Source organism: Python bivittatus, unplaced genomic scaffold (genome assembly GCF_059951505.1).
Source record: "Python bivittatus isolate LINGU-HERP-01145 unplaced genomic scaffold, Pbiv_v1 ctg000700_np1212, whole genome shotgun sequence".
Taxonomy (NCBI): domain Eukaryota; kingdom Metazoa; phylum Chordata; class Lepidosauria; order Squamata; family Pythonidae; genus Python; species Python bivittatus.
In genome coordinates, this window is record NW_028277098.1 from 15,655,792 (window position 1) to 15,671,541 (window position 15,750).

The 15,750-nt window shown below is 38.9% G+C and overlaps 1 protein-coding gene across 3 annotated transcripts in view; it reads left to right on the forward strand.

Annotated features, from left to right (window-relative positions):
- Positions 1–14,095, forward strand: part of CRB1 (crumbs cell polarity complex component 1) — a 119,804-nt gene extending 105,709 nt beyond the window's left edge. For all 3 annotated transcript variants that reach the window (XM_088153677.1, XM_088153678.1, XM_088153679.1), the window contains one exon: positions 13,057–14,095. In XM_088153677.1, coding sequence (XP_088009803.1) covers positions 13,057–13,272 — 216 coding nt within the window. In that variant the 3' untranslated portion in view covers positions 13,273–14,095. The remainder of the gene's footprint in view (positions 1–13,056) is intronic.
- The last annotated feature ends 1,655 nt before the right edge of the window (positions 14,096–15,750 follow it).

Sequence of the window (15,750 nt, forward strand, 5' to 3'; positions counted from 1 at the left end):
CATTGCCAACATTTGGCTGTAGGCGATCATATATTGGTGTGAAATCCCATAAAATAAGTGAATTAAGCCTTCATTCGTTTTAATGAACCTATGGCATCTTTAACAACGTCACTGCCCTGCCCCATTATGAAATAATTAGAATTAAAATAAGCACAGTCCCCAGCATCTCAAAGAATTTGTTATTCAACCATTCTTTTTCCCTTCAATAATAGTTTGTATATGGAAACTACAGGGTCTTCAGCCCAGCATGCCAGATAATCATTGGAGAAATTCAGATGGGCCTGCTGTCCCATCTTTCAGTTCATATTAGCTTTCTTTTAAGAAATGATTCACAGCAACAATGTTCACAGAAGCTTGCTAACACAAGCCACAGTTATTTATAACTCAGTAAACAATGAGATAGCAGGGAGTCACATGTTACACACAAGGCCAATAGTACACTGCCTTCTGCTATATTTAGTTGGAAGCAGAAAATGGTTGCAATATAAGTGTTGCAGCTACATAGTTGAGTGGTTGACTTGATATCCGGCTGTGACAGCATGAAACATTAGAGGTATTTTGCTAATCACAGGTTCATGATAGCAGTAGATAGGGGTTAAATATTATTTGCAGAATCCTGGAACCAACTGGCTAGGACAGTTTTCTCTGAAATATGTTCAACAAATCTGTGTCACACAGATACACATGATTACTGAAGAACCAGTTAATTGAAATGATCTGAAAGTGAAGGTACTTGCATGTTGAACATTGATTGTTCAGAAAGATAGGCAGATGTTGATGGAGATTGAGATATTTTGTGCTAGTTGCATGTTGATTAAATGGCATTGAGAAAAAACTTGAAATACATGTTCAAAAATGCAAATGTTGATGTCTTTAATTTTGTAAATTTCTATGATTCTTTAATGCTATATGAAAGAAAATAATAATATCTAGCCATAAATAACCTTAGATGAGATACAACATTATGACTTAGTTGAGATGCTTCTTAATCACATAGCTAGGCTTTCTTGGTCCAGCCTTGTGCATTTATAGTCCTCTTCTTTGGATGCAATGATTGAGATAGCTGTAGTTTCTCAATCCAGTAATTATAGAGCGTAGATTTTCACAGCTGCTATTTATTGATGTGATGACTTTCAAGTAATGCTTTGTGAGACAAGGAATTCATTGTTTCACACAGTATTACCCAGATGTCATTTCATTAATCCACTAACTGTTGAATTGAGATATACCAGAAAAAAAGAGACAGAGGACAATATAACAATATAGAATCTTGGCACCAGGCTCATATATATATATATATATATATATATATATATATATATATATAGGCTTAATAAATCAAATATATCTGTTCATCATAAAGAAAGTATACAGATTTTTACGACCTTACAATGTGTGCATGTGAACGAGAAAATGGTCCCAAAGATTCCATTATCCATTCTGCTGACTTAAAATTGACAATTTTGCCAACCTGCTTAAGTGATACCCTCAGTAGCTAAAAGAAAGACTATAATGCACCAAATCATAACCGTTAAACACTTATCATAGGTCATTTCTGATTCATCACTAATGCAATATAAAACCTGTCCTCATTACTGCTATGGTAGCACAATGGTTAGATGACTCTAGAAGATGTTGTAAGTTGCTAGAGGGAAATTACCCCAGTAGCAACTTTTAAAAAATTAAAAGCAGAAAATGCCAATGCAAATTCATCTAGGACATTCACTTTAATAAAAGAAACTCAACAACCAAAAGCCACCCTTTCATTATTGAGAGGGTGGGAAACACTACATTTCTGAACATCAAGAATGGAACTTAAGAGCTCCATAATGATAGTGCCATTGCCAAAAAGGATTTCATGCTAACAGCATGGCTCTGTTCCCCTTTTAACTCTCTATTAAATCTGTCAAACTAAGAGGGACACACAATATAGGTGTGTACATCTAAAAGTTTAAAAATGCTATCAGTGCAAAAATAGAAAAACTAGTTCCAGTATGTAAGCCTGTTTCCTCTGATATATTCCAGCATAACAATCAAAGTGATCTAAAGAAACACCTTACCAGGAAGTCAAACTTCAAACTCTCCTTTCAGTTCTTCTGCCAGACAGGCCATAAAATAAGACAATAAAGTATGATGATTGTCTCTTCTATTGCTTTTGCCCCATTTTTCTTCCAACAGTAACTGTTAAGCGGCAACCATTCACCATCATGTGCACAAAAGCTTTGATTCACTATTAAGAATTAACCTGATCTAGAAACAGATAACAATATTACAAAAAGATGAATAATACTTAACAATGGTGCTTTCTAAGAACACCTGTTTTTTTAATGGGACCTATAAAATAAATCAGTACTATTAACTCTACTCCCTTGATTTCCCTTGATATGGGTGTAGGGGAGCTAAAGCAGAGAAAAAACATTTATTTATTTATTTAAAACATTTGTATAGCCGCCCTTCTTAAACCAATCTCTGGGTGGCTTACAATCAAGAATAAAATCACAAATACACAATAAAAACCAAAAACAATAAAACCAATAATGAACCCAGATCCATGGCTATAGAGGCATTTGAACCAGCAACCTCCTAGCTCATAGTGATAACTGCAGTATGCTTCAGCTTATATCAGCTACAACTCTCTGTTGGCATATTCTAAATACAACCTACAACCTTGTGACATTCATACAGTAAATGGCTATTATGGCTTGTATGCAGAATAATTTGTGCATTACATATATTACATTTATATTCCACCTTCCTCTAAGCCAGGGTTCCCAAACTGGAGGTGGGGGGTGGGTGGGAATCATGAAATATCAATAATACCATGAAGCTGTAAAAAATTTAGAAAAATATTCTGCATTAAAAAGTACAGTAATTTGCAAATGAAGTTCTAATCAATGTACAGGGAAGATTAGTGATGATGGGCAGATTAATGTACTGCAAAGGGTGGTATGGCCACATTAAAAGTTTTAAAAGTTCATGGGGCATGAAAATTACATTAAATTTAATTAAATAAAATCTTAACAGACACTACACTTACAGCAATTTGCATCCTCTCATCTCAAGCAATAGTCAGGTTCAAATTTTAAAGATTATGGGAGGGAGGGAAGGAAGGAAGGAAGGAAGGATAGGTAGTTTGGCTTCCCAGCAGACTCTGTGTCCCCTGAGCTGAAAGGTTTACTTCTCTTTCAGTGACAGCCTCAGGACAAGACAATAGAATATGTGAGAGAGTTCTTAATCAGCAATGATTAATCAATGGCTTAGAGCGTTTTGAATATTTCACAACATCCATTAGAAATCCCTCTGAGTCCACAGTCTAAAATTATTGTATTGCATCCCTGGCAAAGTAGTATAATTAAGTTCTTCCCCTCACCCGCACCACAACACCCCCACCTCTTCATTCTCACAACAAACCTGTGAGGTAGGCTAGGCTGAATGCTAATGTCTAGATCAGATCACCCACTGGGCTTTCTATTTAGTGGAAAGTAGTTAATTTTATCAGTTTTTAAATCTAAAGTTATATTGCCCTGTCAAAAAAAAACACCCACAGTTATTACACACATGGCTGGAAAACCATGAGAAAATAATTTATAATGTGGTATAAATTGTATTTATTTATTTTATTCTCCAAGGAGTAAGATCACATGAACTTTCAACTAAGAAAGAATGAATTATCAAAACGCTGAATGAGTTTTGGTTCCAAGTATGAATGGGCGCACATTGTCTGAGGAGTTTTATGTAGGCAAACTTCCTTTAGTTTCTTTTGAAAAATTCCACATGCTTTATCTGAGCAGGAATCTGCAAGTTTGCTTCAAATTTCTCCTGCTATTTTTTTAAAAAGAATCCCTAAATCCCTATAGCTTTTATTCAAGATTTCAGAGCTCTTTCGGCTTCCCTCCAAACTCCTCTGATGTTTTGCCTGAGGCAGTGCCCTTAAATTCATTTCTCATTTTGTCTGAGGTGAAAATGTGGGGGTCTCCCTGCTTAACATTCAATCCATGTCTTCACTGTTAATAGAATTAGGGGCAAAGGTTGCTCAAGAAATGCGAAAAAGAGGCACTGCCATGTTGATAAATACAGGACTGAGTTCTCCATTCCCACAATACAAATGAATCCAGGCCTGATCCAAAGAGCTCTGACTGACTCCTTGAGCGTGAGTAAGGGTTGGCCTTGGGCCCACGTTGCTCGCCATCTGGTACCTCAGCATCGTCCTAGTCTAAGAAGGCTGGAGAGGCTAACAACCATCACAGGCCCTGTTGTAAATCTCTGCTGGCTCCCGATGGTGAACGATTACTTACATAATTGGAGCTTTTTGCTGAAATAAGAGCTCTGCTATCCAGGCAAGGAATTGACCATCTGGCAGCTTGTGGCACAAAGCTGAGCTGCAAGGAGAGGGACTTGTGCTTGTATCTTCCTTCGATGAGCAGTTTTGAGCAGGCCGCCAAGCTCTCCGTTTGGACACAGACCAAGCTGGGGCTCATTCAGGTTTGACTTTGTCACAGCACCCTTAGGGAGGGCCTGGGGCTCTGGGGTAGGACATGTGCTTTATAATAGGTCTAGTTTCCAAAGTGAAAGAAAAGTTCCCCTGTTGCTCCTACAGCATTCTGGTGGCTGTATTTTTGGCCAGTTGCAATTTCTGAAGCATCTTTGAAGGCAGGCCAAGATATAGCACGTGGCGATGAGCCAGGCCTGACGTAACTACAGTAGAGGGTGAGCAATAGAAACAAGCCACCCGCTATGTTTTTAGGAGGCCATGGTTGGCAGACCCTCAGAAACTGCTAAAGGTGCTTCGAACTACAGACATCACCTGAACATCAGGGGAAGTGGCAGATCCAGAATTCTCCTGCGCCCCACATAGTATCTGATTCTTTAAGGAGAATACAATGCCAGCTAGGGCAGGATAAATAGATATAGAATAGATAAACCCTATCATGGGCAGAAGAAGTATTTTGTTCTTGTGCCTAACATTTCCAGAGAGCTCCTCTGATAATAAACCTATTTTGTTCCTAAAAGATGTGGCTGGATAATTATATTTGAGTAAAGCCTATGATCATCCACTAAATGCTTAGACATTGCTGCTTGTGCACATATTGTAACCATTTGTTCCTGATGTCTAGAGTCATTTAAAATGCTCCTTTACCACCTCACCACAGAGACAGAGAGAGAGAGGAAGTGCAAGCTTTAGAAATAAATCTGATCTAGAGCTAGTACTGTTTTTGTGATTAAACCACTGTCTCAAAGTAACTTCCAAAAATCTCCAAACACTTAATATGGTGGGTTAAATCCTGGCATCAGGATGAAAGAGAATTTAAACTTACTTTAAAACAAATCAAACGCCGTAATTAAGAACCCAAGCTAAACTAAGTTAAAATTTAAAACAATAGGGAAATTAACATAAATGATAAATGACTCATCTTAGAAAAGGTTTGTAAATACACAGGCATTTTACACACACCATCAAGGTGCACCCAGACACCTCCTTTTGGTACCTTTCAGGCCCCAGAACGTGTTTCTTTTTTAAAAGATTGTTAGATAAATACACAAGTAAATGGGAAGTGACAACCCTATAAGGTAGACCAGACAAATAAACCAATGCCATATACTATAGATCATGTAGGACTGCTTTTATTGTAACAGCCATAGTAACAGAATCTTGCAAGTGCAAATGTGCTTCATCCCTCTCACTTTATTTAAGGGCGAACTAGGGAGGGGCCTAAGACATTTACTCAAAACTAGTTTCTTGAGGTGGGTTCAAGCCTTGCTTGTCTGATCATTGCCTTGGCAGTGGCTCTTCCTCCTGTCCTTCAAGGCTATTCCTTGGTCAACTGGGCAATGGCTGAGATGGCAGGTGAATGTTCCATTCTAAAATGCACACCCTCACATCACTCTCAGTCATCTGAACAGAATGGAGAGTATGTAGAGCTCGCCGTGCATTTCCCTATGCAAACATATGCACAAATATATGGCCGCTGCTGATAAAGGTATAAGAAAGAATCCCATAAGCCATGGTTTATATGGTTTCCCTACCTTGTTAGATCTAACAAGAGCCTCCAGTGCAATGAAAAAGGAATTGGGAAGAATAAAAGCTATGAGAATGAATCAGAGAACTAAGCTGGTAAAAAAAAGGGGGGGGGGACGAGGGACTGGTAGGCTGTGTAAATTAGCCAGTACTTGGGGTTTTTTTGGTTTTTTTTTAAGAATGATTACTGAAACCATGTAAACCAAATTTTCTAAAACATTTGTAATAAGGTAGGGGTGTAAGTTTGGAACTCATCTGTTTTAGAAACCAAGACATGCTCTTTTTTCAGACCTATGAAAAATAGTTTAGGATTCACTAAGCAAAGTGTGTATAAAATCTCTCACCTTCAATGCTCCAGCATCCTCACTTATATTATATTAAGTAGCAGGTGATGGGAAAAGCTTTTCCCAGGGACCCAAGAGATCTGCTATCAATCAGAGTAGAAAATCCTGAATTAGAAGAACTGTCGGCTGGGATTAAAGCAGCTTTGTATGTTTCCATCACATTAAGTTCTTTAAAAACAATTCCCGCTTATGCCTGAGAGATGCAAAATGTGGCCTCCACCTCACTTGCAGGGTGGATCTCAACCTGCTGGCCATATTACACTCTTTTGAGTAACTCTGGGGCCTAGAAATGCACCCCTAGTAGCTAGGAATGGAAGATTTCAGAATGGGTTAATAAAGGTGCTCAGCTAAGGTCATGTAGACAGGAATTTGGTAACTTGCAGTCCTAACATGTCTGCTAGGCAAAGAATTGAAGAAAACTGCTGTATACCATCGCCAAGCCATATGCAGAAAGAGAAAAAGCTTAAATCCTGAAATAGAGTGAAATGATTTTTTTTTTTTCAAATGTTAAAGAAATTATGGTGGAAGGATATCCCATTGCTTCTCATCTGCAGCAGGACTGTTATCCAATAGAGGAGTGATTTGTGTGGAAAATAACACATTTCCTTAAAATCACAATGTATTCCATTTTCTCAGGCAGAGGAGAATTATGAGGGCAGGATCTTTAGATCGCCAAAGAGATTCCTGGAGCCAAATTTACATGGCTTTTATTTTATGGTGGTCCTTGACTTATGACCATTCGTTCAGCGACCATTCGAAGTTATGGCTGTTGCAGTGCCCCCAGGATCATGTGTTCAAAATTTGGGTGCTTGGCAGCCTGCCTGCACTTATGATCGCCACCCTGCACTCTGAGATCCTTGCCGCCATGCACTCCACCGTCCCAGCTGACCTTTGCAATCTTTTTGCTCCCACTGCTGACAAGGTGAGCCCGGCTTGGCTGCCAGACCAGGCTGGGCTGGGCTTTGGCTGCGGGAAAAAAAAGCCAAAAGCAGCCACTGAGCAGTAGCGTGCCAGAATGCCCTTTTGCGCCACACTCTTGGCCCAGGCCGGGCTGAGCTTTTGGACTTTTTTTTTTTTTTTTTGCAGCATGAAGCAAAAGCCCAGCCCTGCTCTGACAAAATGCACAAAGGGGCATTTTGGTGTGCCGCACTCCAGGAGCTTTTTGCAAAGAGGCTTTTTGGCACGCCACACTCCAGGAGCTTGTTGCAAAGGGGTGTCTCGGCACATTGCAGCTCTGGGGCTGCTTTGGGCCTTTTTTTTCCACAGCTGAAGCCCAGCCTGGCCCAGTCAGGCAGCCAGGTCAGGCTCACCTCATCAGCAGCAGGAGAAAGAAGATGGCAAAGGTCAGCTGGGGTGGTGGAGCACAGGGCGGCAGGGATCTCAGAGTACAGGGTGCTGAGGGCAACTGAGGCTGGGACTGGGCTGGGGCGGCTGCAGTTTCCAGGAGCATGACAGCAGCCCCAGAGCCATGCAGTTCTGGGATTGCTTGCCACTCTGCAAGGCAGGGTGCAAGGTGCCCAGAAGGGCAGAGATGAGGGGGAGATAGGTGGATGGGGGGAGTTGGAGGCAGTCTGTTGCCTTACTGAGGCTCCGGGCTTGGAGGGACCAAGGCTGGAATGGAATGGAATTGAATGGAATGGAATGGAATTGGGGTGGGTACTTGCTTAACGACCTGCTATTCTCGGTTAAAGATGACAACCGGGACTGCCGAGATTGCAGTCGCTAAGCAATGTGGTGACATGACATCTCACTTTATGACCACATCACTTAGTGATGGAAATTCCAGCCCCAGTTGTGGTTGTAAGTCGAGGACTACCTGTACATGGATCCACTGCCAACAATCCATTTGGGATCTTTCCTGTGACACTGTGATTCTCTTATCGTGGGAAAATAGAAACTAGATTACTGTCATTTCTATAGATGCTGAGCCCAAAAGTTTTGCTCAAAACAATTTGTAAGAGTCAATGTCAGAAATACTGCTCTGCAGATATAGTCAAATATGATTTCCTAATCTTCAGGACATGGCTTTTGAGAGTTTTGGTCTGTTTTTTTTTTAAAAAAACCTTCCTGGGTTCTTTTGTTTTTAAACATTTTTGGAGTTTAAAGTTATACCCCAAGCATATAATCTGTTTTTGACAATTCAATTGTCATGAGTATTCCAAATCAAAAGCACCAAAAGAAAATTGGGACTGACAATCAAAATTCTCCCAGGGTGATGCTGTCCAGAATGTCTGTTTTCCCATGGTACTTCTAGTCATCTTTGTGCTTCTTAATATAGATAGGGAAAATATCTTAATATCTTTCATAGCTCTTCAGATTGAAGTGTCCCTCAACAACTAATTAATGCAACTTGAAAAATATTTGATTTCAGTGGTTTTATTAGTACTGATGCCATGAACGTTTCCTACGCTATGTAAAATGTATTATTGAATATAATGCAACTTTCTCCATTCTAATATCCAGTTTTGTTTATATTTTATTTATTTCTATTATGAAAGCTTATACGCTGCTTCAACCATGCTATTCTAAGCAGCTTATAACAAATATACATTGCAATAATTAAAAAATTATTTAACTATAATAATAAATAATAACAATAATTCAACATAATCACAGTAACATTATAAAAACCATAATCTTTTATTATGTTTGACATTATAAAGACTGCAACACTCACTATCTCCTCATAACCAATGGTTGGTGCCTTCACAAAGCTTTAATCCTAACACCTCGGGAGAGTACTAGGTTAAAAAAAGATTCATATAATAAATTAATTATTCTTGCATAGTGTTGTCTTTATAAAGAAAAAAATAAACACTGGGAAACAACAGGGTGTAATTTAATATTAATAGAACTGTATGTGGGCTTAGCTGTTCTGATAAAATGAACTAGGGAACTCCTGCATATATAAAGCTCTGTTTGAAGTAACATTTGAATTTTTGTTTGTTCGATGGATTGATTGTGTGCCATAAAGTTGGTGTTGACTTTTTTAAAAAATGTTTTTTATTAAGCATTTTTTTTTAAAAGAGAGAGATAGAGAAAAGGAATAGACAACTAAAGGAAAAAAGAAAGAAGAATAAGGTAAAATAAATCATGAAATGAATAAATAGGGAATTTACAAGCATTGTAGAATTAAAGTTAGTGGAAATTTTCAATATTTCATTAATTGACTGAACATATTGTTTTGAAAACCTCAGGTTGTTCTTAAAATCTAAGCAATACAGAAATTATCAACAGCACAGTCAGCACAGTATAATTCATAAAGTAAGATTAAATTGTGTCCAAGCTACTGAAGATCTATTCTGGTTTAACTGATCTTTATAGACCTAGACTCTGGTACAAGTTCTTATATAGAATTATAGTCTAATAATGGTTTCCAGGTTGAGTTAAATTGTGTGTCAGATTTACTTTTGAGATACAAAGTTATTTTGGACATGGGGTGTACTCTTACAACTTAATTAGCCATTCTTTGGGGGTGTGCTGTCTGGACAGATGTTGCTTTTTTTCATATCATACACTTTATTTTGTATATTATTTGTTTCTTCCAATTTTGCAATCATGCTCATCTTCTTCCAATATAGTTTCCCATCCCTCTCCCAATTTATATGCATAATTTAGGTTGAATCAATAAAGAGCGAGTATACAGATTTGACTTACTCATTTGTCAATCCAGAGCCAGTCCGTTTCATCAAATTCTATCTGGAGTGTGGCTTTCTGACCTGTGTAAAGGTTTCCCATGCAGACAATAGAATGTTCTGGGATTCTCATTTTCCTAAGGGCATTCCACAGCTTGAAATGGTTGACATAATCAAAGGCCTTTCCATAATCAATGAAGCAAATATTGACTTCTTTTTGGTATTCTTTGGCTTTCTCAATTATTCAGTGTGCATCAGCAATAATGCACATTGTTGTTCTGTTATTCTGTTGAAACTCTTGTTCCTCAGCCTTTTTTAAAATCAGTTGAATGTCTAGTATCTCCCTTTCCATGTAGGGTTCTAATCTGTGTTGGATGATCCTAAACATTATTTTGCTAGCATATGAAATTAAGAATATTGTACAATAGTTTGAAAATTCTGTTAAGTCTCCTTTTTTTTTTTTTTTTTGGTATGCGTACTGTATGTAGACTGACCTTTTCCAATCTGTTAGCCACTGAGTCATTCTCCAGATTTGCTGGCATAGTTTGGTTAGAACCTTTACAGATATTTCTTATGTTGCTTGTCATATTTCTGTAGAATTCCATCAATTTATGTAGCTTTCCAACTTGGTAAAAATCAATAACAGAGGTTCTTATAAATAGGGACTATCTTCTAACGTATATTGGATGTTGACATCTCTACAGAATTTCAATATATTCCTTCCATTTTTGTTTGATCTTCTTGGAATCAGTTACTATTGGTTCATTTGTATCCTTTAGCATTTCAATTTGAGGTTGGAACCTCCTTTAGACTTCCATCTTTGATGTCTTTACAGATGCAATTACAATACTACTTTTTGTCTGTTCTAACAGCTCTCTGAAATTCTTTTAAGTTCCTTGCCAAGCTCTTTGCACATGAGCTATTCCACAGTCAGTCCCTGGCCATGCCTTTGCTGTTATAACTGACTTCTTCCACCTCTTGTATCAATAATATAATCAAAAGTATTTCTATATACTCCATCTTGGGATGTCCATGTCTACAGGTTAGGGTTGTTTGAAGACTGTATTGGCAATAAAGAAATCAATGGATTGGCAGAGACTGATAAGTCATTCTCCTGCTTCATTTCAGTTTCTTAGGTTATATAGTCCAACTATATTTTCCTCCCTATGTGGTCACTAGAAGTTGAAAATGGCTTTATGGTACATAATCAATCAATTTCCAACTTGGAAAAGTTTAGCATTCTAGTCTTCAATCACAAGCAGCACATCTTGCTTGCATGTTTGGTCAATTTTAGATTGAACATGACCATAAAACTCATCAGCTAATCCTTCTTCTTCATCAGTGTTAAAACATAAACTTGGATAGCATCATATTAAAGATTGCCCACAAAGCCTAATTGCTATTATTTGCTCATTGACTATGTAATACTCCAGTACTGTCTTAGCTATATCTTTCCTGGCCATGAAAGCAACGCTGTTGCTTGTTTTTCATGCCCTGAGTAATAAACAGTATGATCCTTTTACTGAAAGTGTCCAATACCAGTCCATTTCAATTTGCTGATGCCTAAGGTCGATATATAGCCAATTCATTTCATCTTTCATTCTGCTGAGCTTTCCTATGTTCATGCTTCTTACATTCCATGATTCCATTGTAATTCTGTATTTGCAGCTTTGGAATTTTTTTCCCCTACATGGTAACATCACCAACTAACTGTCCCAAAGGTTTTAATCTAGCTGTGTCATAAGCATTAGTAGTACTCTGAAGAATCTCAGCTTTTCCTTAGTAGCATGTTGAGTGCCATCCAACTGGAGGCCCATTACCTGACACTATGTTGTCAATCACTTTATCTTGTCTATACATGTGGGTGATTTTCTGTGTGTGTTGGGTGTGTGTGTGTGAAATACAGAGTAGTTTACCATTTTTCCAACACAGTAAGTTGTCACTAAAGTGATCATCTGCCTCCAGCATCTTCCTATATTGCTGCTGCCCAATATAAGTGCCTGCTTGATTTAGCTGGGCATCTGGGTACCTTCACACTTTGGATAATCTGCTGGGAGTATATACTCTTACCATTATCTCCCAGCATTCCTCACTTATCTCTCCCAAGAACCCCTCTCCACCCCACCCATCTCCCATAGCAATGAGACAGCATAGCAAGACATAAAACTACTTTCAGGATTCAAACCTCATAAATGTTTTCTCGTGGCTAAGCAGTTCCACAAATGAATAATATGAATGGTCTGAAGGTTTATATTATTAAAAAAAAATCTTTTCTTTTTAATATGCAGTCTTGCAATTTGGAAAATGATGCAGAAATTATTCCAAGTATATGTTCTCCCAACAGTCTTCACTAGTATCGAGTGTTCTGTGTTTTTCTTCTGTGTTTTTAAACTAGTCTTCAGTTTGATGGGAGAAATTGTCTTTTTTTCACCCCATAGTTGGTTAATTTCATTGATTTAGTTGTGATGGTATGTGTGGAGTTCTTGTACTTTTGACACAAGATGACTAAGGAATGTATGTGGATGTCCTGCTGTTTATTGGACCTCTCTAGTGGTTTGAAAGTTACCTGGCCCTCTAAGCTTCCATTCATCCTGTGGTGAGAATACCACTGATACTTTCTACCACTGTAGCTTTGAAGTGCAAGAAGACAGGCAGCCAGCCTTATGGCTGCAACATGATGAAAAGATAGCAGAAAAAACAAGCAGCAGCTATTGTCATTTTGCACAATAAAATAAGCTCAAAAACATCATCCAAAGCACCCTCAGAATCTGGTAGAAAAACAGAAATAACTTTAACAGAGGAATAAATCTGTTAGGAAATTGGACAAATTTTAATCTGGATCTTCTACACAGTTGTTGTTTTGTTGTTATTACTAAATCCATTCTACAGCAGATATATTGAGATGTTGCTGTACGTACACAGATAACCAGCTATATTTTGGGGGAAGAAGTATTCTGAAATATACTCTTGTGTGTGTTAGCCAATTATTTACACGGTGAAATTATATATATTATTTTTCTGCTTCAGTGCCATCATATTGTTCTTTCTTCCATTCTTCCAGCTGACAGCTGATCTGGCCTCCAATATATTTACCTCCATTGGCTCAGTGACACTGGCCTTGTTACTGATCTTTCTTCTGGCAGTCATAGTTTCCATCATAACTGCCAATAAACGGGCCACCCAAGGGACTTACAGCCCCAGTCGCCAAGAGAAGGAGGGATCCCGAGTTGAAATGTGGAACATGGTGCAACCTCCTCCCTTGGAAAGACTGATCTAATTGAAATTAAGACTGTTCTTCTCATTTGGAGACACACAGAAAAATGCTTGTTCTGGATACTGTAGGAGAATCCTATAGACCATGAGGATTTCTGCCATTAAACTCAGAAACCCTGCTTATTAGTCAAAGGGAGCCTCAAGACTGCGTGGAACTTTTCAGCTTTGCCGTTCTGCTGGTAACCCTTTGCACATTCAGTGCCTGTGGAAGAAAGAGAAAATTTAAAACAAAAGAAAACCATCCTTCTGCCCTTGTGTGCACATGAAAGCACTTTGACATGCAAGACTTGTCTCAGTCTTCATTCTGGAAAGCATTCATGATAGAAGTGACTGGATGCCATATCTCACTTTCTTGAATTTTTTATTCATTGTGCTGGAAATTATATTTAGAGTACAATCAACTTCAGATTGTGATGACTCCTGGGATCTGTGTTAAGTGCCTGCATTTCAGATGTGACTGAAAGCCACTTGTTTAGGTCTCGTTCCCTTCTGGTCATCACTGCAGAAGAATATTGTCACACAACGTTCCATGTACGCTCCTTGTCCTTCAGTTAGTGCCATATGCTTCAAGAGTCTTTAGAAGTAGAGTTGTTTCTCAAAAGTACATCAACTTAAATTCTTTAAATAGGGATTAAATCAATATTATGGGAGAAAGCTCTTCTTGCAGCACAATAAACGTTTCAAACCATTCTTCTCTTTGGGATGTTTTTGTCATCTTATAGATTCTAAGACTTAGACCAGAGGTGCATAACTTATGGCTTATAGACCACATGCAACCACCAGCACCCCTTTTGTGGTCTCCCTGAGCACCTTCAAAGTGAGTAGAGACAAACATTTTTAATAGTTGAGGAATTTGGGACAGAGTTCTCCTCACACTGAAAATACCCCTGCCCACTCTGGTTATGTCACGATGTCACCATCTATACCCACTGCAATTTTTGGAGACCACCATTTTCTTTTTTAAAAAGTTCACTTCCCAACCACAAGGCTGTTCCCTTATAGCAGCTAAAGATCACATTGGCTGGGATGATTAGAAGCTGCAGTTCCAATTGGATGCCTAGGCTGGAGAAAGTTATCCTAATGGGTGCTTTAAATTGCAATCCTGTGCACACCTGCTGGGACTTCCTTCCGAGTCAGCATGCATAGGATTACACAGACTGTTATTTTCTTGGTGAATAAGGTGGTGGCCATGCTGTTCTTCTGTTCATTGTATCCTGCTTTATAAAATTCAAAGCAATGTACAAGGGAAGGAAAAACCAACTATGCACTTCAGCCATTTGTCACTGTAATATAATCAACAAGTCCCCATGTCACACATTCGATTCCATTATGCCTCGGTTACTTTCCATTCAGACTACTGCAATGTGCTCTATATGGAGCTGCCCTTGAAGACCACTTGGAAGCTACAACTGGTCCAAAATGCAGCAGCCCGTGCAGTACTGGGTGCTTCCAGGTTTGCTCACGTTACACTCCAGTTGTGCGAGCTGCACTGGCCCCCAGTTTCCTTCTGGGTGCAGTTCAAGGTGCTGGTTATCTCTTTTAAAGCCCTACGTGGTATGGGACCAGGTTATTTGTGGGACCACCCTTCCTTGAGAGTATCTGTCAGTCCTACCAGGTCAGATGGGGTAAGCCTGCTCCATGTCCCTTCCCTGAAATGTTGCCATCTAGTGGGGCCTAGGAAGCGTGTCTTTTCCCTGGCTGCCCCCACCTTGTGGAACACCCTCCCCCTGGCAATCCAGCAGGCTCCCACCTCTTAGCCTTCTGGAAGACCATCAAGACCTGGCTTTTTACCAGGCACTGGGTAGGTAATGGTGTCTGTGGCTGGTTGTTGAGGCACCAGGTTTTTAGTCTTCGTTTTATGGTTTTATTAAGCTGCCCAGAGTTGTGCTTTAAGATGGGCAGCTGTACAGATCTTTTAAATATAAATAAATAAATACATTTTAAGATGTGCCAGAAAAAATCTAGACTAGTTTGGTCTAGTGGTTAAAGCGTCAGGCTAGAAACCAGGAGACTGAGAGTTTTAGTCCCGCCATAGACACGAAAGCCAGCTCGGTGACTTTGGCCCAGTCATTCTCTCTCTCAGCCCAACTCACCTCACAGGGTTGTTGTGGTGGGGAAAATAAAAGAAGGAAGGAGTATTAGGTATGTTCGCCACCTTGAGTTATTTATAAAAAATAATAAAGGTGGGATAAAAACAATCTAAAAAAAAATCAGAATGAAGATTGTAATGAAAATGTGGTAGATATGTATCTATGCATGCCTGTTGCCTGGGTGCGCTGTTAGTCTAACTGGCTGTCATGCACCTAACAGTGCAAGGCAGTGTGCAGATATGTGTGTGTGTTGTGTGTGCATGTACATGTGCATGTGAAAGACAGAGATGCCCAAACTATTTAATTATTTTCTAGTGTACTAAGATGAGCAAGCCTTTATTCACCAAGTTCTTGCCTTTTTTTTAAAATTCCAATTGGAATTTCTTTGCATT